At 46.1% G+C, this 25,281-nt stretch overlaps 1 protein-coding gene across 5 annotated transcripts in view; it reads right to left on the bottom strand.

Moving 5' to 3' along the window:
- Positions 1-25,281, bottom strand: part of IKZF4 (IKAROS family zinc finger 4) — a 218,582-nt gene that overhangs the window by 10,271 nt on the left and 183,030 nt on the right. For 2 of the 5 annotated variants that reach the window (XM_085600282.1, XM_085600281.1), the window contains 3 exons: positions 22,021-22,188; positions 6,083-6,232; positions 4,479-4,610 (listed from right to left, as the gene is read on the bottom strand). In XM_085600282.1, the coding sequence (XP_085456408.1) occupies positions 4,479-4,610; positions 6,083-6,232; positions 22,021-22,188 (450 nt within the window). The remainder of the gene's footprint in view (positions 1-4,478; positions 4,611-6,082; positions 6,233-22,020; positions 22,189-25,281) is intronic. The other 3 variants (XM_085600283.1, XM_085600284.1, XM_085600285.1) reach the window with 3 other exon arrangements.

Here is a 25,281-nt window from a genome sequence, read left to right as displayed (position 1 = left end):
AACGTTAAACATTATATTCTCTGTATGGGTCAATGCCCAGAACCAGAGACACAAGAACTCTGGATAATACTTACTTTGACCTAACACAAGCACTCCCCTGATGTGTGGGCAAAATACATTTCCACACCAAAGCCCCAACTGTTAAAATACCACCAACAGCCAAAGGAGGCTGTTTCAAACTAATAAAGTATATATGAAGCTTCAAGAGGAAAAATCTTTACATGCGCCCACTGGCCGATGTGATCTATAGCCATGAGGTGAAGATGGTGTCATATGCTGATGACACTCAGCTACTGATTACCCTAGCTAATGATGATGCAAGGGCCGCAACCAATATCAAACTATGTCTAGCTGACCTTGCGACATGGATGCACATCAGCTGTCTGAAGTTAAATGCAGAGAAAACTGAAGTGCTGGGGAAACGGCCCTCCATCTGGTCCTCGGCATGGTGGCTGGTCGATTTGGGCCCTACCCCGAGCTCAAAACCCAAAGTGAAAAACCTTGGTATCATCTTCGACGCGCAGCTATCTTTTGACAGTCAGATTAGGGCCACAGCGGGGATATGCTTCAGGGTGCTGAAACTGATAAAGAAACTCCTGAGACTAATACCGGCTGCTGCACAAAAAACTGTAGTGCAGGCCATTGCTAATACCCTGGCTGGACTACTGCAATGTGCTCTATCTGGGTACATCTATAGGCAGCCTAGCGATGCTGCAAAGAGTACAAAACACTGCTGCCCAGATGCTTCTGAGACGACCTAAATGGTCTTCTATTAGCCAGGGTTTGGCCGAACACCACTGGCTCCCAGTGAAACACAGAATCACCTATAAAGCCCTGTGTTTCACGCACAGGATAATGCATTGGAGGGGTCCCAGCTACCTCTTTCCCTTGATCAAGACTCATACTCCCTCCAGAACACTAGGATCTGGAGAAGCAGCGCTGGCAGTGATCCTCAGAGTTTATCGTGCAAGACTGGGAGGATGCTCTTTTGGGCTGCATGCAGCCAAGCTCTGGAACTCTATGCCAATTAACCTGAGACTTGAACAGTCGGAAGTAAGCTTCTGAAAAAACCTAAAGACCTGGCTTTTTAGACAGAACTAGCAGTTGTCGGCACCGGACTCGTCACGTCCTGATTTATGCTTAGCGTGGGGATACTCCCTTGGAGTAACCAGGCACTCTATAAATTCTAAATTCATTCATACTTAAAACAATCCAAAGGCCAAAAACAGAAGTGTGCCTACTTCTTCCTAGTTGCAACTATCGGACAATGTGATGGAGCACCAAACCTGTCAGATGGGTCTTCCTAAAAGGGAGAGCTGCCAATCATCACCAACCACAGTGCTCTGCACCAACATACAGGGGGTAAAAGATTACTTCAGAACTCTCAATCAATAGTGAACTAGTAACAGTAACACTTTGAAGCACTCTGGCAGCCCCAATATTCTTACAGATGCAATCCATCAACAGTAAGTACGACAAACATAACCCAAGCTGCAATATCGAACGTGGCATACTCCCACCACGGAAAGACACTGGTACACGACAGCAGTAAAACGCACTCCAACTACTGATGCTTAGACAAACCAGCAACTGCTGGAGAGCCCAGACACTAGCTTCATCCTACACTACTCTGTGCAGGTAGATCCATTTAAAGAATAAGCATACATATTAACTTTACGTGACCACTGCTTGCAGCAATTTATATTCTCCTTCAACACATCTGCGCAACTCAATAGCATAAATAACACTGACTAGTGCAAAAATCCAAGTTCAAATTTAGGAAGAACAAATGAAAGGTGAGGTTCATTCTGCACACAAACAAGCGTCCTAAAATGTAACCATTTATGTTTTGTTTGCCTCAAGGAGCACCTGCCAATACAAAGAATAGTAAAAGGACAATGGCATAGAAAAGGAATTGCCAGACTCAATCATAGAAGTTGCAGTGATGAGAGGGAAAATTAACGAGGGGTGCAGGGTTTAGAGGGAAAATCGACAGTTCATAGTGGAGCTACAAGACTTAGTCAGGGATGCTATTGCTGGGGTAACTATGGCTTACAATGGAGTTGTATTGGCGCTTAAAGCTAAAAGCTGAGTGGTGTCCTTGCAGTTAATGGTTATAATGACCTATGCCTACATCAGTCTGCCTGTAGGCTGCGTGCTACAGCCCAGCCTGACTTTGATCTGCATCTCAGTCATGTTTGAAGATCCTGAACTCAGCATCCTGTCACCTAGTCACTTAAGAGTCAGCAGCATGTACAAACAACTCTTGACACAGCAGCCTAAAACTGAATGTTGTTGGAATACTAAAGTGCTCTTCTCTTGCAGGTAGGACCTCCAGGGACTGTATTATGTGATGGGTGCACTGTGTTTGTGTAAAGCACATGCACCTGATGGAAACAAGGAGAATGCACCCTATTACAATCGATATGCTGCTCCCATGGCATCCACAAACTGACAGCTGGCCATGGTGCAGCTCACTCTCTAAAACAGAGGGGCTGATTACAAGCAGCTCCCATGTTTCACCGTACAGGTGACAGACGACTGTACTTTAAAGAGGAGACAGGGATCCCCCAGCAGGGGGGTGTAGTGTGTGACTGCACCAGCCTCCAGGGGTATTGATTTGGAGGGGGTCCATGGGATCCCTTTTGCATTCTCCAGAGGCCTGCCCTCAGGGCAAACAGTTAGTGCGCCATCTTTTTGTGGCACACTGTTAGTGCGCCTCCTAAGGACCTGGTTGCCTCTGCACCCGAGCATCCGAAATAGGGCACAGAGACAAAGTCACTCATTTGTATAGGGAACATCCAGGGGCGGCTCCTCTGTTATGGCAGAAGAGCGTCGTCCACCTCCGAATACCTCCCAACCCAGCAGGGGCAAAGGACAAAAATAAAATGATAATTAAAATGTTTACAATCATTTTTTTCCGTCCTGCACGCTGCCAGCCAAGGGAGGGACAGGGCCATCCATAGTGATGCAGCAGCACCAGGGAGGAGGGGGGAGTTGTGGGCACTGCTAAGTGCGCATGGCGTTATATGCACTTCGCTTTTCTCCAACCCAAGCTGTGTTTTACAGCCGGTGGAGAATCAACACACAGGCTCCCAGTCCGTGTCTGAGCGCCGAACCAAGGTGCTCAGACTTGTCCCTACACTTCTCTCATGCTGGGAATAGTATTCCCAGCATGAGAGGAGCGCTAGGATTGGCAGCTGGGAGACTACGCAGTGTGCAGCAGTTCTTGGACAGGAGCGAGGATCGAGCGGTGGCCATTGGAGCAGGTAAGTGCTATTTTATATATTGAGAGTTCTGTCTCTTTTTTGCTTGGGTTCACCTGCCCCCGCTCCACCACTTCGCAATACAAGCGGCCGCTACTGGGAACACCCTCTTGAGATAGCGCCAGCACTATGAGTGTCAGTGCTATCAGTATTACAGAAGGGGCCACACAATCTGTCTACGGCCGCTTTTGTAATACCAAAGGGGTGCACAAAGCGGGCACACATGCCTATTGCACCCCCTGGGCACAATGCATAATACGGGCCTACATGATTATGTTTTCAAAAAGGGCAATTTTATTTCCTACTTTTGGAAGGCAGGAGTGAAACTATTTCTTAGGGAGGTATTAAAGAAATCATCCTTCATGATGGGAGCACTGAACATTTTTACTTAGGCAATTAATTTTGGGTAACCTATCCTTTTTTGTAGCTGGAAATTCAAATAAATTGAAATTTATTTTCACCTTAAAACTTTATTTCAGATCACGCTACAAGAAATGCAGCACACCATCTTCTAGTTTGAAGCGCCTGATGTCACTCATCTACAAGTAACCCTAGAATGGTGTAGATGAAAGCTTAAATTGAGTTCTGTGCATTCATTACTATTTTCTTCCGTTTGGAGCATGTATATCATTAGATGGATTAAATTGGCCTTTACACCGCTCATTTAGTAGGCTGCTCCCAGGGTGTAACACAAGATTGTCTCTCTGGCTTCTGCAGTTTACATGGCCTTTCCCCTAGAGTCTCCAACCCCTGACTGAGCTTGCTTGGGGTGTGTCACCTATGGATGACAATCTAGACTGCTGGCTATAGGTTATTCCCTCCTCCTGTCTAACCTACAGGGAGTATGCATACCATAGATGAATGTATCTAGATGCAGCCGCCCATGGTTTAGTCTCCCCACAGTGCATATAGCATGGTCTAATCTCCTTGGAGTCTGCAGTTGAGCCGCCTTCTAGTCTATAGCTTATGAATGAATCTTCCAAGGATGTGCAGACTATTGTTGTGTCTTCCTGGGCTGTGTAATCTATGCAACCTGAACCGGCAACGAGTCCCAGGCTCTCCGGTTGAATCTGCATGCTGAATATAGCCTCCGGTGAGTCTCTTTAGTGTCTCTAGCATATAGTTGAGCCTCCCTCAAGCTAGCAGTCTACAGTTTCCAAATCTCTCCTGCTATGGTTTTGCTACCTTCAGTAAGCCAGCGCCTGCCCTTACCCACAAATTTCTGAGGAGTTGATCGTTTCCGTTTGGTGAGGCTGTTTGCCAGCCGGTCAATAAAAGACGGGCGATCAGAGGAAGGGTGAAGCAGGGAATCCGGCGCCAGCTCCAGGTCTCGCATCTCCTCGCCTAGCAAGGGAAGGAAGGAAAAACCTTTTGAGATAAACACCGGTAGGAGAGAAAACCGGCGACCTGGAAAATGGCCAATTCGGTACTCCATGTATCACCCATGGCCAAAGTTAGGCTCATTCTCATCTCAGTCCCTTATTTTGCCTCCAGCTCATAAATGCAAAACCTGATTGAAACACAGAGGCTGACTATTCTACACAAATTCTGCATCCCTGCCTCATGACATTTGTCTCTGGCTGCAACCTACACACTCCAGCCACAGGGAAAGCCAGGTACAGAGCTCACCTTTTCTTTTCCTTGTCCGTTCCAGAGTACCTTAAACATCCTATTCTGCTTAGCATTTGAGTTTTAATAATCTTCAGCTCTTAGCGGTTTAGGATTTCAACACGTCTCCCACAGAATGCTAAGCACGCTGTGGGACAGCAGGCGCTGCTCCATGCAATAACACAGCCCTCTGCAGTAATCGTCACCAAAAAGAATCAGAGATTGGAAGACAGCAGCCTTCGCTGGGTCTCAGTGGACTTAATCTACTTCAGGCTTTTAAACTGGTTCAGAGACAATTTAGAGAAAGACTGGAGAAATGTGCAGAATTTTTAAGTCTTTGGCCCGGGACAAGGAGGAAGAAAGGTACGCTCTGCACACATGTAGTTTTGTTTGGTAAGATTTATGTACCTTATGATTAATTGGCACAGAGCTGCTGAATTTCCACAGACAAAGCTGCACAAACGTTTGCAAAGCGCTCAACACCTCTAACCCTGAGCTGGCTCTGCTCAAACAAGGACTTTTGCATATTTTGCACATTGAAGTTCAGTTTTCTAAGATACAAGTTTAGATTTTAAAGATACATTCCTCATCGCCACACTTCTCTGCTGCTCAAGCAAGATTATGGCAGCATTACAGGACATGGTGTCACTACAGACAAGGTGATGTCGCTACAGTGTTGTTATCATGGTTGAACAGCAATATATTATTATAAGTGGAAGAGGAGGCTAGAATTACCAAAGAGGTTTCAAATAGACTGCTCCTAGGGTGCTGTCAGACAGGTCTAAAAACACAACCAGATGACAGAAGTGAGGAAAGAAAATGTTATGTAAGACGGAAGGAAAGGAGAGTGCCAAGAAGCAGACAAGTCAATGACCATTAGTAATAGGAACAACAGTATTAGCCAGAGTAGAAATCCTGAAATGAATAAGTCAGTGGACAGATCAGCAGCAACAACCTAGGGACAGCTGAAGTAGATAGCTTCTACAATTGTGTAGTAGGAGATGGCGGCTGCAAGTTGGCAGGGGATTGAGGCAACTTATAGTCCACTATGGCCAGTTTTAAAATGTACATCCAGTAATTAACGCTACGGTCAGTTCAGTAACAATGCAAATGTCCTCCTGTCTATATGATGGATCAGTCTTTCCCTGTGCTGAATGTCTAGCAACTTGCATTGCTGGCTTTATTCTGGCTGAGCACAGGTTACCAACCTTGCTGACCGGCCAGATGCTGGGCTTCAGTGTTAAGACTCTGCAGGTAGTTGTGGCATCGCTCCTTGTGTTCCTCCAACGTGTTCTGCTGCTTGTAGCTGCGGCCGCAGTAGTTACACTTGTAGGGCTTGCCGACTGTGGGGGAGGAGACTGAAAAAAATGAAAAAACAGACCCTGGCCATAAAAACAGATCGCATACCTAAACCAGCAGGGAATGGCACCCATGAGAATTGGCAACCCCCTCTGTTTGAAAACATGCAAGACAGTCAGGCCCCAGACTGGCTGCATTACGATGGGAGACTCTGACAGATGTGGTGTTCGAAGTTGGTTGGGTGTTTCTATAACATTGTAAGGCCTACACGGATTCAGAAAAAGACCCTTCATCAGTTTATTAATCCCAGATGCCACTAATCTCTAACTGTTAATCCTCCCATCCTGGCCTAGGGATCTTGTTAAGGAAAAAGAGATGCTGCCTCAAATTTACAACGCGCTAACATACCTATCTAAGAGAATGAGCTCACTCAGAGTACCTGCTACAAAACCTGCATCTATTTTAGCTTGACACATTGGAGCAATTTTAGCTTGACACATTGGAGAACGGATGGGTACAGGGTTTCAAAACACGTTTTTTGGTGGTTTTACAGTCCAGTTATAAAATATGCTAAAAGGGTTAGAAAATATAGTTCTAATGAGCTTTCTCGTGACACTCTTGTGTTGTATAGCTGTGTTTAGGAGGGTGGGCAGATGACAGCAAGGCAGTGGGAGACTGCGGTGGGTCTAGACTGCAGCAGGGACAACTGAAAGGGTATGCAAGACCAAGGGTAGTGTGTGAGACAGCAGGGATAAATAGGGAGAAAAGGTGCAGTGGGTGCAGAACAGAATAAGGAAGCAGGAGACCAAGGGTATGTGTCAAAGGTGAAAGATTCTCAAATTTAAAAAAAAAAAATCAAGAAAAATATGCAAATAAAATCTTGCTGAGGATGACAAATGAAATATCGTGCCTGGTCAGTACAATTTGTCCGGCAGTGGAAGTTAATGATCAGACTGCAACGGGCAGAAAAAAGATGAATGCTGCACAAAAAGAGCAGTTCTACAATGACGAATAGGAAGCAGAATCCACAATGTATCATGCAAGCAATGATAAATGAGCTAGCATGGGGTTATGCAGAGCTCACTAAAATCAGAACGCCAGCTAGGCGCAGTTACAGTTGGAAGAAGCGCACTCCCGGAGACAAAAACTAGTAACATGATGCTGCAGACCCCTAAAAAAAAATAATCGAGAAAAGGCTTTTTTTGACCCACAGCCATGGAGATTTTTCATATCGCTTGCAGAAATATGGGCACTCTCCATAAACTAGTGACATGAATGGTGTCACTAGTAAAGCAAGCAGGCCCTCCCTGTCCAAATGCGGAAGTTACTTTTCTATTACTAAACAAGTTACACAAGGTATCCTCCATAGATTACTATGTCTTGAATATTCACTGCTGTAAAGGAGGTTCCTAGGACACTAAGATACAAAAAGTTAAGACTCTTGGCATCGTAAGGCCCATGTTTCTGTGAGTCAAGAATGACATCAGTAGGCACACTGTTTACTTTAGACTTGAGGTTGGAGCTGTCTGCCATGGTACACAGACATGCGAGTTTGAAGACAAGTCTGAAGTCCTAAACCTTTGCATCCTTGTAACCGCTGATTTGAAGCTTGACACTATGGGAGAGCCACATGCTGTGGATATTTTGGCATGCAAAGGTTTGTCTCAGAAAATAAATTGTTTACTATAAACTTTGTTGAGGGTAAGCCAAAGGCGTATCTAAAGTAAATCTCTATGAAGTAGCTCAGAATCCTACAATGTACAAACATGGACGCTACTTTCAGATTTTTGTTATCTATAGCTATCTATTAGGGTATCTGTATTAGTAGTGCATGTACCTTACACGTCTAACATACTTGTTTTGATTCTTATCCAAACCACAGTATTGGGTGGGAGGATGGCATGTGAATGTCATCAAACTATTATTGGACAATACAGTCTTCAAAACTTGCCTCGTAATCTCAATAGCCAGTCTTCAACATAATCGTGTGATAGGTTTAAGTCTTTGTTTTTTAAGTAGCAACGCTTTCTTTACACCAGAAAAGTGTAGATGGTCCACAGAGGGTACGCCTTTGGTTAATAGGCATACAGTGCCAAGAAGCTCGAGTATGTGTGCTTAACAAATAAATTAACATACCATAATGGTCCCAGATCATATGTCTGGTTACCCAAGGAAAACGTGTGTTACCTTGAGTACAAAGTTAAAAAGACTTGCTCTCTACAAGGTTATTGTGCAAATTTAAATTAGTTTGTGGAATCATTCCCATACAAACTGTTTATGGATCTCCTGAATTCGGTTCCGGCATGTCTACCACCTCCACTTTAAAGGAAAATTTACTCTTTGCTATCCTAAAATTGCAGAAAACAATTGTGACCATTGTCTGGGTTTCAAACACCCATAATTCTATGCTGATGTGTAAGATGGCCTTCTCTCTCAAAACATTCATCAACAACACAACCTATATCCAAATCAAATGACAAAAGAAATAAGCTTTAGAGTGAATGTTGCATTGTAGCATTCTGGGGAAGCCAGAGAGGCATTTTATTCACAGGCATAAGGATGAAGGCCAAAAATTGTTTGGACAAAACAACTTGTTCTTACTGGGCCTAAACACCAGATATATCAACATGAAGATGGATGTGGAGCAGTTTTCAGAAAAGAAAGCAAGTCTCTAATACGATTTGAAATGTGCAGTTCTACCTGCCCTCAAGAAACAAAAGAGGTCTTACTGCTGTTCAGAAATGTTTTGCTTTTGGCACTGGGTATACATGTGAATCTATGTAGGATTCCTGTATGTGAAGTTCTTTCCCTACAAAAAGGAGTAAAGCACTTTGGTTTTCTTCTGAGTCACCACATGTGCACACAGTATGCCTTCTCTCTGGAGCAGTCTATGAACTTAATCCTAAAAGCATGGTTCTCTGGCAAGGTTTAGCACTTTGAAGCCTGGAAGGAACTCACCACAACCCATTTGCAAGAGCCACTCTAATGTAAGTAGACTGATTCCAAGCCACTACCCTAATTTGAACAGATAAATGTCAATACATTGGACATAAACACTCTAATGCACTGCCAAAGACCATAATTTATCTTTCGTCACCTTACATCTGCTGAAATCAAGTATGATAAATTGTACTTGAACATTCACTGATTCAGAAAATAATCTAATGGTTTGAGAAGAATCAGCTCCTCTTTACTTGTCTAAGTGGGCAAGAAAAGAATATAACTGGTGACTGCATTACGTTGAGCTTCAATTATTTCTGCAGACCTATTAGTTATAGATTCTTTACCTTAGAATAGATAGCCCAGCAATACCAACCCCGGAGGTGGGTCTGCGAACCAAGTTCACACCAGAAAGTCCTGGAGAACTGAACAACCAAAGAAGCTGTCTCAGCGGACTTGACTATCCAGGCAGTAATGTTTAGTGGACGTGGGCAGTGATGCCCACGTGGCTAGCTGGGAGATGTCAATGAGGGGAACTCCACCTCCCAAAGCAGTAGTGACTGCCATCGCCCTGGTGGAATGGGCGCGCAGTCCTACCTGAGGCTCCTTTTTCGCCAAGGAATAGCACATTTTAATGCATAGGACGACCCATCCAGAGATGGCCCGTTTTTGCACGGCCCAACTTTCTTGGCAGCCACATAGCCAACAAAGAGTTGATTGTCCTCCCGGATTTATTTTGTGTGATCCAGATAAAAGGATAACACACGTTTTGGATTCAGATGGTGGAGTCTCTCCTCGTCCTTGGAAGGATGCAGGGATGGGAAGAAGGCAGGCAAAGTGATGGTCTGTCCTATGTGGAAAGAGGTAACCACCTTGGGAAGAAAAGAAGGTCTAGTTCGGAGGACAACCCTGTCCGGATGGACAGCAAGGAAAAGAGGTTTAGAAGACAGCCCGAAGCTCACTCACCCGGCAAGCATAGGTGATGGCAACCAGAAGGGCAGTCTTTAAAGTCAGGAGTCTGAGAGGCAAATTATGTAGTGGCTCAAAAGGGGCACACATAAGATAAGTCAAGACAAGATTCAAGTCCCACTGGGGCATTATGAAAGGAATAGGAGGAAAAAGGTGAGTAATGCCCTTAAGAAATCTATTTACAGTAGGGAACTTGAAAAGAGAAGGCTGATCAGGAAGGTGAAGAAAGGACGAAGATAGCCTTTGAGAGTGCCCAGAGCGGAGCCCTGCTGGGCCACAGAAAGAATGAAGAGGAAAACCTCTGAAAGAGGAGCAGAGAGGGGATCCACAGCCTTTGCTGTGCACCATGCCACAAATTTGTTCCATCTACAGGCGTATACCATTTTGGTGGAGGGACGCCTGGCTGCCAAGATAACATTACAGACTTCGGGAGGAAGGTCATAAGCTGTCAAATGTCGCCACTCAATCTCCACACAAGAAGATGGAGGCTGGACAGGTTCGGGTGGAGAACCGTCCCCTGCATCTACGACAGAAGATCCCCCGAAGAGGCAGTCTGATCAGAGGATCGATGGTCATGTTCAAGAGCTCATGATACCAGACTCTCCGTACCCAATCCGGAGCCACAAGAATGACTTGGGCCTGGTCTTCTTCAGCACCCTGGGCAGAAGAGGTATAGGTGGAAAGTCGTATAGAAGACCGCAATTCCATTCGTGACGAAAAGCGTCGCCGAGCGAGAGCCGCCTTGGAAATTTCAAAGCGCAGAACTGCTGACATTGCACGTTCTCTTCGGTGGCAAACAGATCTAACCAAGGCTCTCCCCACTGCTGAAAGAGACCTTGCACCACCTCCGAGTAAAGACGCCATTCGTGATTCATCAGCAACCGGCGGCTGAGTTTGTCCACCCTGACGCTCAGGGAACCTGCCAGGTGTTGAACCACCAGGGATATGCCCTGATGTTCCAGCCATGTCCACAGGCAAAGAGCCTCTTGACAAAGGGTCCACGACCTCACCCCGCCCTGTTTGTTACAATACCCTATGGTGGTGGTGTTGTACGTGAACACCTGCACTACTTTTCCTCTGACAGAGTGAAGGAATGCCTTCAGTGCAAGACGAACTGCCTGGAGCTCCAGAAGGTTGATGTGGAGCCCGGACTCCGCCAGAGACCAGAGGCATCCGTCACCACTGTGAACTCAGGTTAGGGAAGGGAGAGGGATCTGCCGCCGACCCAATCCTGGTTTGTTACCCACCCCTGCAACTGAAGTGCAGTGCCCTCCGAGATCTGGACGCAATCAGAAAGATTCCCCTGATGCTGCGCCCACTGGAACTTCAGGTCCCACTGCAGAGCCCACATATGCCACCTAGCATGGTCCACCAGCAGGATGCACGAGGCCAAGAGGCCCAGCAGCATCAGGGTCATTCTCAATGAAATCCGGGATAGAGGCTGAAACATCGGTATCATAGCCTGAATATCCCAGACACACTGCTCAGGAGGATAAGCCCGAAACTGCGCCGTATCTAGAACTGTTCCAATGAAAAGGAGCTTCTGAGAGGGAGTCGGGTATGACTTCGGCACATTGATAGTGAACCCCAGAGAGTGCAGGCGATCCGCCGTAGTCTGGAGGTGGGAGACGACAGCCTGGGGCGAGCTCGCATTCAACAGCCAGTCGTCGAGATTGGGGAAGACTAGGACTCCTGATCTGCGCAGATGAGCTGCGAGCACCGCCATCACTTTCGTGAACACCCGAGGGGCGTGGTAAGGCCAAAGAGGAGCACAGTAAACTGAAAATGATCGTGGCCTACCGTAAACCGTAGGTAACGCCTGTGGGCCGGCAGGATGGGGATGTGAAAATAAGCGTCCTGCAAGTCCAACGCTACCATCCAGTCTCCTGGGTTGAGGGCAGACAAAACCTGATCCAATGTCAATATTGTGAACTTCTACTTCCGGAGGAAGCGGTTGACGTCACTGAGATCCAAGATAGGACACAGGCCTTTGTCCTTCTTGGGCACCAGAAAGTAGTGAGAATAACAACCACGACCTACTTCTGGCACAGGGACTCGCTCGATGGCTCCCTTGGCCAAGAGAGCTGCAACTTCCCGACGGAGAAGGGCCAAGTGATCCTCCGACATGCGGTGGAGTGTTGGTGGCATGAAGGGTGGGGTAGTCTTGAAGGGGAGGGGGTAGTCTTGAAGGGGAGGGAGTAGTCCCTTTGGACTATCTGCAAAACCTACCTGTCTGACGTGATTTTGTGCCAGTGGGGGAGGTGATGGCGAATCCTGCCACCCAATGGCAACTGGTAGCCCTGAAAGGTCAGACTAGGAAGGCTTGGAGGCTGATGCAGATGGGGCACTGGTGGACTGGCCTGCCTGCTGGCCCACAGACCCACGGCGCTGGGTCCCACACCCCCGGCCGTGCAGAGGTTGAGAAGCTTGTGCCGGCCTGTGGCCCTGGGTGGAACATGGTGGGGCACCCCTTCCGTAGCCACGAAAGGGGCGAAAGGCAGACTGAACGAGGTGAGAGGTGGCAGTGAGGCCTTAGGATCTGGCCGTAGCCCGAGAGTCCTTGAAGCGCTCAAGCACATTGTCCGCCTTGTCGCCAAACAGGCGACGGCCATCAAAGGGCATGTCCAAAAGGGTTGATTGCACATCCCTAGAAAAGCCAGTGGACCTCAGCCAGGCGTAGCGTCTCAAGGCTACTGACGTAGAAATCGTTCTACCTAGCGAGTCAGCAGTATCCAGCCCACATCACATGGCGAACTTCGCTGCGTCTCTACCCTCAGGAACCGCAAAGGAGAGTACAGTCTGGACCTCCTCCAGGCACTGTGGCAGCCCTTGCGCAGCTGTGTCCCACACAGAGAGGGTTTAGCGGCCCAAAAGACATGTGGTATTCACCGACCGCAGTTCTAAGCTGGCGGGAGAAAACATCATCTTCCCAAGATGGTCCAGCTTCTTGGATTCCCTATCTGGCGGAGCAGTAGGGAACGCGCCTTTGGATGTTGAGGCTTGGACCACCAAGCTCTCGGAGGTAGGGTGTTGGGAGAGGAAAATGGGGTTGCCCGGGGCCGGGCGGTGGCGTCGGGCAATCATTCTATTCACAGGAGCCCCTGTGCTGGGCTTGGACCAAGTGCCCAGAAGGATGTCAGTGAAGGCCTCATTGAATGACAGCAGGGGCTCCGAAGAGGTCGCTGCCGGCTGAAGCACCTCAGTCAGGAGGTTACTCCTGACTGCCACCGTAGGAAGCTCAAGGCCTCAGCCGCCCCACGCAACAGCACAACGTAGGAGGCTCCCTCCTCCGTGGCCACGGTAGGTGGAGAAAGCATACCAAGGTCTGGGTAAGTGTCCTGACCACTGACATCACCCAACTCCTCTCTCCAGTCTGGCTCTTCTAGCTGGCCTGCCAGAGGGTCTACAGACCCCTCCCAGTCCTCCTCACCCTCCTCTGGCTGCCACTCAGGGCAAAAAGGAATGGCAGGATAGAACAGTGGTACAAAAGTACCGTCTCGCGCCGGTACCGGCGTCGGTCGGCGCCAGTCCGGCTTCGTATTCAAATCGAGGGGGACGCTGGGGTCGATGCCGGGCAGGGACACAACCAGTGTCGGAGGTGTCCTCAGAGGAATCGGCACCGGGGGAGGTGTCGCCGATCTGGATCCAGGCCTGGAGTCCTGCTGCGCCGAGGCCGGAGCCGCTGGCATTGAAGGCCTAGAGACCTCAGCCGAGTCCGCGGGGCCCGAAGGCACGCCGGCGGCGTCAGGCTGCTCAAAGATGGAGTGTAGGGTTCCGTAAAATGCACGAAGCTGGGCAGGGGACGCTCCGGCTCCCGGGAAGGGAGGGAGGCTTGGTGCCGTCCCAGCAGACACTGCAGGCGCAGCCGAAGGACGACGACCTCCCACGTCCCGTCAGGCCACCGACAGAGAGAAGGCGAAGAGCGACAGTGCTTCTTCGTGTGCTTCGACTTACCCGATGACGAAGACTTCGAGGAGGAATGATGGTGGTGATTACGCAATCGGTCCCGCGACCTCCCTCTCGACCGGGACCTCAAGTGGCGCGGAGCCGACTGCCAGGCCTCCAGAAGCTTTCGGGACTGCTCCCGCAAAGACTTTGGGTTCATGGCGCGACAGTCAGAGCACGACTTCGGGTCGTGGTCGCCCTCCAGACACCAGAGGCACACGAGGTGTGGGTCCGTGACCGACATCAATTTGTGACAGGAGTCACATGGCTTGAAGCAGATACGTCGATGGGACATCCCTATGTGCACCAGGAGTCAAACAACTTGAAAAGATGTCGACAAAAGTCGAAAAAACTTTAGTCAAAAAGTGACTAAGGGTACCACTCCCTCTGGATCTGCGCTGGCTGGTGCGGAAAAAGAAAGAACTGACGTCAGCGCGCAGGGGTGGTGTCTAAGTAGATACTGCAACGTCATTCCGGCGATCACGATGTCAATGACGAACGCAGAGTTGACCGACGCGCAGGGGTACTGCTGAAGAAGAATTCTCCGGATCCAGTCTGACGCCTGGGGTTAATTCTAAGGTAAGGACTCTATAACTAAAAGTCTCTTTCAGATAACATGATTATTATCAGGGGCGCTGGAATTATGCATCAGAGGAGGGACAAATTATGCAGCTGGGTTAAATAAAATGTGGTAAAAAAGAGCAAATTTTATGGCGTAATGCGGCACATTTTGCAATCACAAATTGGGATTATTATGCTTGTTAACACTGTCTGGGGGTTGGCTGCACTTCATTTGTACTAGTTTAACATCCAAATATAGCAATAAGCAATATAAAGGTAGCCAGTCAATCTTTACAAAGGGCTGTCCACTGCACTGCAACATGTGTGGACGCGCTTTTAATACCTATTGAACTGTTTGAACTAGAAACTATTTTTTTGTTAAAACCTGCAGATTATGCATTATGCCGTAGATGATGGATTATGTGGCAAATGTTGCATATCTATAAATATGCAAAAAAACAACACAGCCACACAATGGCAAAATTCCAGTGGCCTGATTATTGTTACAGGGTAAATCACTCATTTTAGGCTGTAGAGCTCATCCTCTAACCAAAGGTGTTTGTGTTGCCCTCTACGTAAACAAGACATTGGTTCCCCAAACCCAAACAGAATAACCTGTACTCCTGGGTATAATGGGGTAGCTGTCCTTGTAACTAAATAGTCTCACGTTTATCTTACCTGTAAAAAGTAGCATACAGTGAAGAATTTAAAGAAAACTATCTTTATTTCTATTCACCCAAATAACACAGTGCAGGTAGTAAATGGGAAGTAAATATACCCCTAAGAGAACAGTGTCACATGAACAAAGTAAAGTGTTTTTTTAAATGTTTCCCAGGGCTCAGCAATGATGTTAGTGTCCAAGTTTGACCTGTGCATTAAACAGGAACTGGAAAGTAGTAAAAATGCATTTTCATATTTAAACCGTGTACAAGTGATTCAAGCTGCTATATAGATTCATGCCACGTCCATTAGACGGGAGGGAGGATTGTCAAAAGAAAGTTGGATTATATTTGCTTCTTGCACACCTTGAGAATTTATATTTGACCATCCTGTGATGTCCCTCTTTTTAAATTGTGTCCATTGACACCTTCTGAGTTAGGCTTTTAAATAGATATTTTTAAGGAAGAGGGGTGCACTTCTTGTACAAGAGAGGGCATGATCTGTTGATGGAACAGAAGCAACTGGATATATTCAAATGGTGTTAATCGTGATTTCTCACGCAGGAACCTCATAACGTGTCTCAGGTGAACAAATCCACTCACTTTTCTCTTCACTTCCATCTGGCTCCTGTCTGTTTCTATCCTTCTCCACTTCTCTCTACTCACCAGTCAATCAACTCTAAAAATGACTAACTTGTAGGCAGAAAGCACAAAGTAATTACCAGGGGTTTCACACTGGAAAGAACACCGGGCTTTTTGCTCCATGCCTCTGCAAAAATCTCTGAAGAGAATCATCAAATCTCTCACCTGTACCTATTTAGACCATGGCAAATGTAAATCTTTTGAGCTTTTTGTTTGAAGTGAAATAAGCTGGGACGGTTACAGGCAAGTACAATTGTTAGGGTTACATGAACATATAGGGAAGTGGTACCTAAAAGGAAACACGTTAAGGTAAGTGATAGGATCAAAAAAAGAGTGACTGATAGGTGTAACATTAGGGGCAGGATAAAATGTAGAAATAAACTGCTAAATTTAGACTAATATTGAGAATCAAAGTGATAGGGTTAAAAAAATAAGAGCGAGACTTAGGAAATGGAAAAAGATTAGGCTTATGGTATGGGATATAGCCCTGTATTAAGAGGAAACCAACAAAATCAGAGGTTACATTCGGATTTTCTTTCAAAAAGAAAAAAAGAACAGAAAGAAAATATCACTTTATGTGATTTTTCACTCAAATAAATGACATGAATCCATAACTGAAGGACTTAATGATGTTTAGGGGAGGGGGAAAAACTGTTAGAAACAGAAGTTCCTAACAAACAGATAACAAGCATTGGCAAAGCCAATAGGTCGCGCCTTTGGGGCCTTCTAAGTTTTTAGTTATGCAGCACAATATCCTTCGCGCAACAACATCAACTGTTGCATGGATAAACACTTATAAGGTCCCAAAGGCAAGACCAGTGGATATGCCAATGCTTGTTTTACTTTGAAATAAAATAGGAAGGAAAAGGGAAGTAAGGAAGTGAGTGCGAGAGCAATAGAGGCATGATGGGACAAGTGAAGGAAGGAGAAAGGAAGAGATTAGGTCAGTGAGGTAGGAAGGAACGAAAAGAAGTGAAGGAGGGAAAGGAGAGAGAAGCAAATCGACTGGAAGGAATACTTGGTGGAAGGAAGAACATAAGGCGGTGGGAGAATGGATGAAGTGGAGAAGAATGAAAGACAAGAGGACTAGAGGATAGAAACAAAGTCAGGAAGAGAGGAGCTTCAGAAGGAGCCCACTCATGCTGGGCGTAGTATGTGCCTGATAGTTTCATGGGCTCGCGAGCATGGAATGGGCTGCCATCATATGAGTTCCCTCTAGATGATATAGGGTTAGCATTGGAAGCTGGATACATCCTGGGTGCAGGAGTGAAACAAAGAGAAATACTCTGTGTTAGAGTAGCAGGTCATGGTACCTGCGGCACCTGGAGCCGGACCGGGAGATGCTGCGCCCCATCCTCACTGAAGCAGAAAGAGTCGCATCCTAAAAACACATACTCCCACCCATACTAGAAGCAGATGGTGGGATGGCTATCCGCACTCAGCTGACCGCAGCTTATGATTGTTTTGGGCCGTTAAAGGAAATGTCAGGGGATTTGAATGACCATATAACACAGCGAGCTAAAATCAAGCAATCGTGACTGTACAGCACTCCCTAAAACAATTAAACGTCTGAAAGATAAATAAACAAGCTATTGTAAAGGACTTTAAAGTGTGCATGCACGCCTGCAAATAGACTCCTAGATACTAAGCAAGCTACTCAAAGTGTCCATGGAATGAATCGGGGCAACAAACCTGAAAGTGTTGTGTAGAAGTGCCAACAAAAATGTGTTGCTTTTGCTTGCAGCTGGTGTATACAGCATTGACATTTTGCGTAATACCTAATCAAATTTGCAGGCTCTGTTCAAATCGGAACGTATTTGAAACAACTGGTTTGTTAAATTTACTACGTGAGCATTCACAAGCCATCTCTTTTAAGTACATTGCTTCTTATTCCTTGTTCGGTGGAGGGGGGTGGGTCAAACCTTTCTCAGAAGAGCAGTTACTTCAATTTGCAGTTGTGGGTGTCAGATGGTTCACTTGAGCCGTTGAATGAGTTTCCGTCCCTGCACCACTCCAAAGCGTGCCTTTTTAATCCAGACATCACTTTGGTATATATATATTTTTTCATGTGCTTTCAAAAGAAACTGCCCTGCAGGATGGCTCAGTCTTAAACCACCGCCATTCACACAGCAAGCACTGCATGGCAGCCAGAGTGAAATCTTACCATTGTGAGGCAGTAGGTGCCCGCAGTCAGTAGGTCTCACCAACATGCTGCATTTTCTTCACTCTGTAAGCCACTGCAAGCTCCCATCATACAAAGTAAGGGACATTTGTTCTAGAGTCTGCAGTGAGTAGTTTTTGTTATTAACCTGCATGGTGACTTCCTCAAGCTTCCAATGTGACAACAGCTCCTTAAGCAGCCGCATCATTCCTTCGCAATGTGCGTCATTCTAGGTACAGGGAGGGGACGGGTGGGACTTGAATGTAATGGGACGAACAAAAAAAAACCATGCAGCAGATAAGCATGCTTGAAATGTGTGCAGTGTCAGGGAGATTAAGTTAAGGACAGCAAACAAAACAGCAGGAAAAACCTTAAAAAAGAAGATCCAAAGGTCAGTGTGGTAGCCTCACTCGGGGATGCTGTCGCGCAGAGAACGGATGAGCGGGAGCCTGTTCCAATTATGCTAATATGTCACTACGGGGAGGGGTAGGAGTCAGGGCCGTGGCTGGTAGATGAAGCGCGTGTGAATATTCACGGGAGACTCCTTGGGCCTTGCGTTCATTGTCTGCCTGCATTAACAGTAGCCTGATAGTATGGCGGTCTCTCTCGGGGATTCCGTGCTTGCGTGTCAGTGAAAATGAGACGCCCTGGGAATGCTTCCAAATGCGCGCATGCGTGCGTGAAGCAGCAGCAGTTTTTGCTCTTTTTGGAAGCACATACTCGTGCTTGTGGCGCGCCTCTGCACGCTAACCCAAAAGGTGTATGCCGCCACAAGCATGAGTATGTGCTTCCAAAAAGAGAAAACAGCGGCTAAAGGTCCTCCAATGCAGCACATGCGCGCTGCGTAGGCGAGACCTAAAAAAACAAGGGGGAAAGCGAGAGCCGTTTTAAGTTTTCTTCATTAACAGCAGCATTCAAGAGTATGCAACAGGAAGAAGGAAAAACAATACTCCTGGTAAGGAGCCCACATTTTACTGAGGAATTGGTTACCTGTTTCGAAATTCTGGTACTCTCCTTCTAAAGGTACTCATCAAGTTTGTTTTTCTACTAGTTGGGAACAGAACTCAAAAGAATCCCTATTTCGAGGCAAGTGCAGACAAACCACAGCTGCGGGATTTGGGTTTTGTTTGACTCCGCGATTTCTTTGTCCTCGGGGGCCCATCCTACTAAAGGTCTGCAAACAGACACTCCTTCTGCACTGGATTCCCAGGGAAACGAGGGCACAGAGTGTAGTGTGGCTGCAAGACTCAGAACTCAAATGTCAGACAATAATTCACTGCACAGCCCAGTGCTCCTCTTAATAAAAAGAGAAACAAATTATTGGAACAGCAAAATGTCACAGTAAACCCACAAATGGTGGCTCAGTAGCGTGTTTGAGGATCTAGACTTCAAGTTTTAGCTAGGTGCCCCACGACAGCTAATGTCCTATTCCGGGTTCCCATGGTGCCCCTCTTATCCAAAATATGTGGTATCTAGCAATAATATGTCATAACTGACAGGCATAGGTACAAGTTCACTAAGCGGCCACCATGTTAGGCATCCAATGCTATATTCCTAATGGCAGGCTTGTCCATATAGTTCAAGATACAGTCTCTCAAGTCTTTTATTTTCATGCTCTATGTTAACTGTTCGTAGGGGGCACCGTTAGTGTGTTGTCAGATAGATGTGCGCTTATCAGGTTCATATGCTTGGGCAAATGAGGCAGCAGCCCTGGTCATCTGATGTTTGTCTTCAGTAGTTATGACCAATGGGCTGTGAGGCAGGTTCTCTGCTATAACAACAAAAAAGATCTTTGCAGGGTACACCGCACGCTGATCAGCGGCAGCAGACGTCTGCCCAAATATGCTATGATGGTGTCAGTCAGCACAGTGTTGGTCGGATTCAGTTTTCTTCATACAGTTTCTTCCATGAACCGCGCCGGGAGACCAGGTGCCTGCCTCATGTCTTCAGTCGGCAGCGGTTGACCCTGCCCCCCCCCCCTCTCCCCCCCCCCAGATGTCAGTCAGCTTCGTCTGAGTGCTCATCACACCTGGAATGCAGCTAAGCCTCTCCTTCTGGACAGGTCCTACTTCTTTCTCTGAGCAGGCAGGGTTGCAGGCTTCTAGTTGCTAGGCACCTCCAAAACTACCCCAACAAGTTGTACAGACATCAGGTAATTTCCCTTACTTCTGGTAGACTGACTGTGAAACAGACAGCAGTCCTGGTATCAAAGCAGCTCTTTGAGTACTCTTTGGTGAACTCCCTTCCCTGGTCAGTGAAGCAGCCATGGAACTGTAAAAGTGGGATGGTTTGAATTCCACTTTTAAACAAGTTTTCCAGACAGGAGTTGTGGATTCACTGTCTACAGTCTTGGAACCAGTTAGGGGTAGTTCCCTTTGAAATGTCATTATCTGGCTGTAGAGCTGACATGGGTTTCGTGCAAGATGATTGCTTTCACAGGAGGTAGTGATAATGCAGGCTCCAAGCAGTAGTTGCCATAACATGGGCACAATGAAGTAAGTGTGAAGACTCTGCATCTGGCTGTCATTCGCCTTCTTAAAGTAGCAATCGGGAGACACAAAGGGGCAGGCACGGTCTAGAAAGGTCCTGATCTAACTATGGCATATGCTACCTAAACCCCTCTTAGCTACTATCCAACAATTGTCAGTTTTTAGGAAGATTAATCAGGATTCCTTTGCTAAAAAGGCCTCATAACATTTCTAAGGAAAGCAGTGTATCCATCCTCCCTCAATTCAGAGTCTGGGTTCTGCACTGTCTAAGCTTCAGGAATGCATGGAATACACTTCTAAATGTATTAGGAAACTGTACCCACCCTTCATCTTGCGCCATGCTTAATTAGGGAAATCCAAAATGGATTCCACTTGTCCCAGCACTCCCACCACACATGGAGGCTTACAATCATACATGTTGCACACACCATGCATACACACATTCTACGTGCCACATGAAATGTTAGAAGTATGGCTGGGTGTTACATGTAAGCGGAACTTTACATGAGTGGGGCCGCACTCCTCCTGGAACATTAAAAGGTCTGCTCAGGACTATTAATCTACAATACTCTGTATGGTGCAACTATCGCTTTAGGTCAACACCCTAATACATGGACAACAGTTTTATGTCGATAAAAGAGGGTATGCATGGTTTGCTCCGCCATGTCATAGGACAGGTTTGGACCTCAACGTTATTAAGAGCAGGTGTACTCTTCAGCCCCCACACTATATTAGCGTGACAGCGAGGCCAACAAAAAGTCAGAATACCAGTTTTGCACTCAGGGGAGAGATACAAGTCTGTTACCATGCAGGGAACATACCCATCTGACAACACCCATCCCATTCTGGTCCTAAACCAAGGAGGACATTGTAGAGACACATTTGGGTGGTCTCACAATCTGTGAGAAATAGCTAGCTCAGTTTTCAAATTAGTACCCTACCTATGGATCAACATGAAAATACTTGCTTTAAAAGGATAAAAGCACACTGAGAACCATAACTGTTTTTTAATAATCAAAAGCAATACCACAAATTAAAGAGAGCAACAGGATAATGTCTATTAATGCATGGACTTGTGGCTAAGGAAAGTGGATCTGACCAATGACATACGGTTAATGGTCGCTGTCGGTAGGCAGAAGAGGAATCTAGCGTGGTGCAGCAAAGAGAAAAACAATTCCATTTACTACTGGACTAGCCTTAATGATAATCATAACAGGATTTAAATGATCAAGTAGTATCGTTAAATAGCTTTCCATCATCAACATCTGTAAATGAAATGCCCGGCTAAACCCACAATTTCTTCATTGTGTACTTTGGAAATATGTCACTAATGCTGAAAAATCAAACAGTACAAAAGCACCTTGAAGTCTGAAAGATGACCGTATTAGGCGACTAGAATCCCCTGCAGCCCCAGCTCATACTGAACTGCAAGCTAATTGACATGTTATTCTTGTGTGCGAATGGGAGGTGCAAGAACTCACCAGAGTGCGTCCTGAGGTGGCCAGTGAGTGCGTCCCTCCGGCGGCAGGCATAGTTGCAGAAGGGGCACTTGAAGGGCTTCTCCCCAGAGTGTAGCTTGATGTGTCGCAGCAGGTTCCCCTTCTGGGTAAAGGAAGCACCACACTGGTTGCAATGGAATGGCCTTTCACCTAAAAATGGCATTAAACACAAAGTCCTTCCTAAGAATCACAACAGGGGAAGTCCGCATGTAACCGTAACAATAAAATTCCTTAATCTAGCATAAAGTGGACCCTAGTTGAACAGCAGGTGTGGCTAAAGTAAAGAAGTAGGGTGCACAAGACCAGTGGGCGAGGCTTGGACACATTCATATCCGCTCACCAAAACAATGGGTTCGCCCAAAATAAAAAATGCTTTTTCATTTCTCGTATCACAAGCTATGTTATGTTATGATAGAGAGCAGATTTTGTCCCAACTACTAACCAAAGGGCCATGCCTCAGGAAAGTGTTTAACTTTAAGCATACAATAAACAAATGAAAACTAGCTCGCTACCATACAATCAAGTTGTCACAAGTGTCTTCCACTAATTTGTCAGATAAACCAGTAGGTTTTTAGGTCAAGCCTAGCGGTAGCGCTCATGCGCTGCTCGCTCTGCGTGGCATTCTGTATTAGGGTATACACTGGAAGCCCCGCCCACTGTCCACCCCTATTGGTCATTGGCTTGTGTCATTGTCCTTCATAAATGCTGGCTTCTGATTCATAAATAGGCTTGTTAGTCCCTCACTGGTACCGCCTTGTCTCCATTGGCTACCGCCCATAACGACTGGAGCTTTTACTTGTCTTGTTACATGGTCTCTGCATTATAAGTGGGTGAGCACTATTTTGTTTATTGACAGTGATGGAGACAATGGTGGGCGATATTCTTATCCAGTGCTTTGCGCTCTGAATTGTATGCTGAGTGTGGCGCCCGCTTTAGGGAAACTTCACTCAGTTTACATTTTTTTATCTTAAACTTTGATGTAGAGCGTGGCGCCTGCTTCAGGGACACCGCGCTCGGTTTCAATAATATATATATATATTTTTTGCTTTTTCAAAGAGTGCAGCACCCGCTTCAGGGACACCAAGCTCGGTTTCTTTTTTTTATTACTTTATAGTGAGCGTATGCGGTTACTATTTGCTTTAAACAATGAATTTCATTAGTGTTTGGCCGGTGATTTCGGGCAGCTATGACAGCGGCAGCTTGGTGGTGAATGGAAACACACCACTGGATTACCAGCGCGCTCCCAGTGCCCTTCTCTTCATTTAATTATGGTCATTTGTACCTGTCTGCCCACCATGCGCTCAAATCATTTGACCAAATGTCTCTCCTCTTCGTCGTCGGACAAGAGCTGTTTTCAAAGGGTAGGTGCCGCTAACAGGGTGTTAACAGATGCGTTTCAACTCTGTAGTACAGCAGCGACCCAAATATGCACCTTTCACATTAGCAGTCTCCGTCCAGCGTTGCAGCAGGTAGGTGGATTAACACCTCCGGCTAAGTGAACCAAAACAAACAAACATCCAGTGCACATTTAACTCGCTTTCCCAAAAGTCCTGTGTGACTTAATCTCACAAGTCCACGTGTTGCAGCTGTGAGCTTGTTTACCACCCACTGCCACCCCAGTCAGCGTTCCTTGTCGCTTCCCCTCCTTGCACCTAAGAAAGGTGGGGATTTCTAGCAGATGAGGCTCTAGCCAACTGTGAACACCCGACCAGATGTGGCTGCTGTTTGTTATAGGCCATCAGTAAATTGTGGAAAATTATGGTAAGAATTATGATAGATTACTCTGTGCAAGCCCATCTCTTTCACCTGGTGTGAAAGCAATCTAGTCGCCTCGCAAACCTGCAATCAAGTGAAACAAGCATTTGCAATGCAATAGGTCTCGCATTTACACAAGTTTGAGCTATTAGCATTGTAAATGACCATGCCTTTTATTTAGGTTTTGTTTTTTAAAACACAAATAAAAAGCATTGTCATTGACAATGCTAATAACTTAAAGTCTCACCAATGCGAGACTTATTGCATTGCAAATGATTGTTTAAAAGACCGTCACCCACCAACCTAGTTGGTGGCATGATTCAACTAGGTTGGCGGGTGAACGTTCTTTTTAAAAACCTACTGGTTTGTATGACACATGAGTGGAAGACACTTGTGGCAACTTGCTGGTATGGTAGCAAGCTTGCTTTCATTTATTTGTTGTATAGGTAAGGGAAGAGGAACGGGTTTACTACATCTTCTCTCTCTCCTTTTTTGTTCTTGGTAACTCTAAACATAGCCATGTCATTTAACAGCATTTATTTATTTACAATTATTATGTAATGTCACCCTTACTTCATAGACCGAGTCTCAGGAAACACATTTTGGAGATGAAGCAATAAAACTGATATAACCAGGGTTTTAGAATTTCTGCTGCACAGTGAAGAAAAAAAGAAGGGCAGGTGGATAAGGGAACAATGAAAGATAAAGGATCTAATCAAGCTATATGATCATCCATCTGCTGTTGGACGCAAAGGGAGGGCCTACATCATTTCATCAGCTAGAGGGAAACAAAGGGTTTAAAAGATTAGGTGAGAACTAAATATTAGTTTTCTTGAGGGGGTGAAGGCGATGGTTGAGGGCTTTGAAAGTGAAGCAATCATACCTGTATTTAAGTCTTGCCTCCAAGGATAGCCAATGATGTTCTCTTACAACAGGTTCAATATGTTTATACTTATGAAGCCAGATGGTCCTCTGCAAACTGCAGCAGAGCTTTCAGAGGTTCAAGAGCATTTTCGATACACAGACGAGCGTGTTCATAGTCAATTTTGCAGATTTCAACAGATTTATCTAAATCACGGAAATCTGTTTGAGTCAGCAGTGGTTTGAGGTTTTTAGGGAGAAGCGAGTGGGCACATTTCACAGGGTGCTTGATGTGTTTTACTGGAGCGATTCAAGTCTATCCAAAAGCCATCAGATATAGTTTCTTGCATTTGTCATCTGCCTTTGGCATGGTGTCCAAAGAAAGACTGATAGCTAGGCTATAAGTGGGAATCAAGGGTTTTGCTTTATATTGGTTGATTTCCTATCTGACAGATAGACAGCAGACAGTGCCTGTTGATCCATTTTGATCTGAGTTCAAATCCTTGGAGCAGGGGGTCCCAAATGGATCATTGTTGAGCTTCACGCAATTCCATCTATACATGTGAACACTTTCTCAGCTGGTGCACTCTTGTACACTCAGATTTATGACTTACGCTGATACATAGA

The sequence above is a fragment of the Triturus cristatus genome, chromosome 4_2, assembly GCF_964204655.1.
Source record: "Triturus cristatus chromosome 4_2, aTriCri1.1, whole genome shotgun sequence".
NCBI classification, from domain to species: Eukaryota; Metazoa; Chordata; class Amphibia; order Caudata; family Salamandridae; genus Triturus; species Triturus cristatus.
Note: the sequence above shows the minus strand (reverse complement) of the source record. Positions and strands in the feature narration are given on the sequence as shown.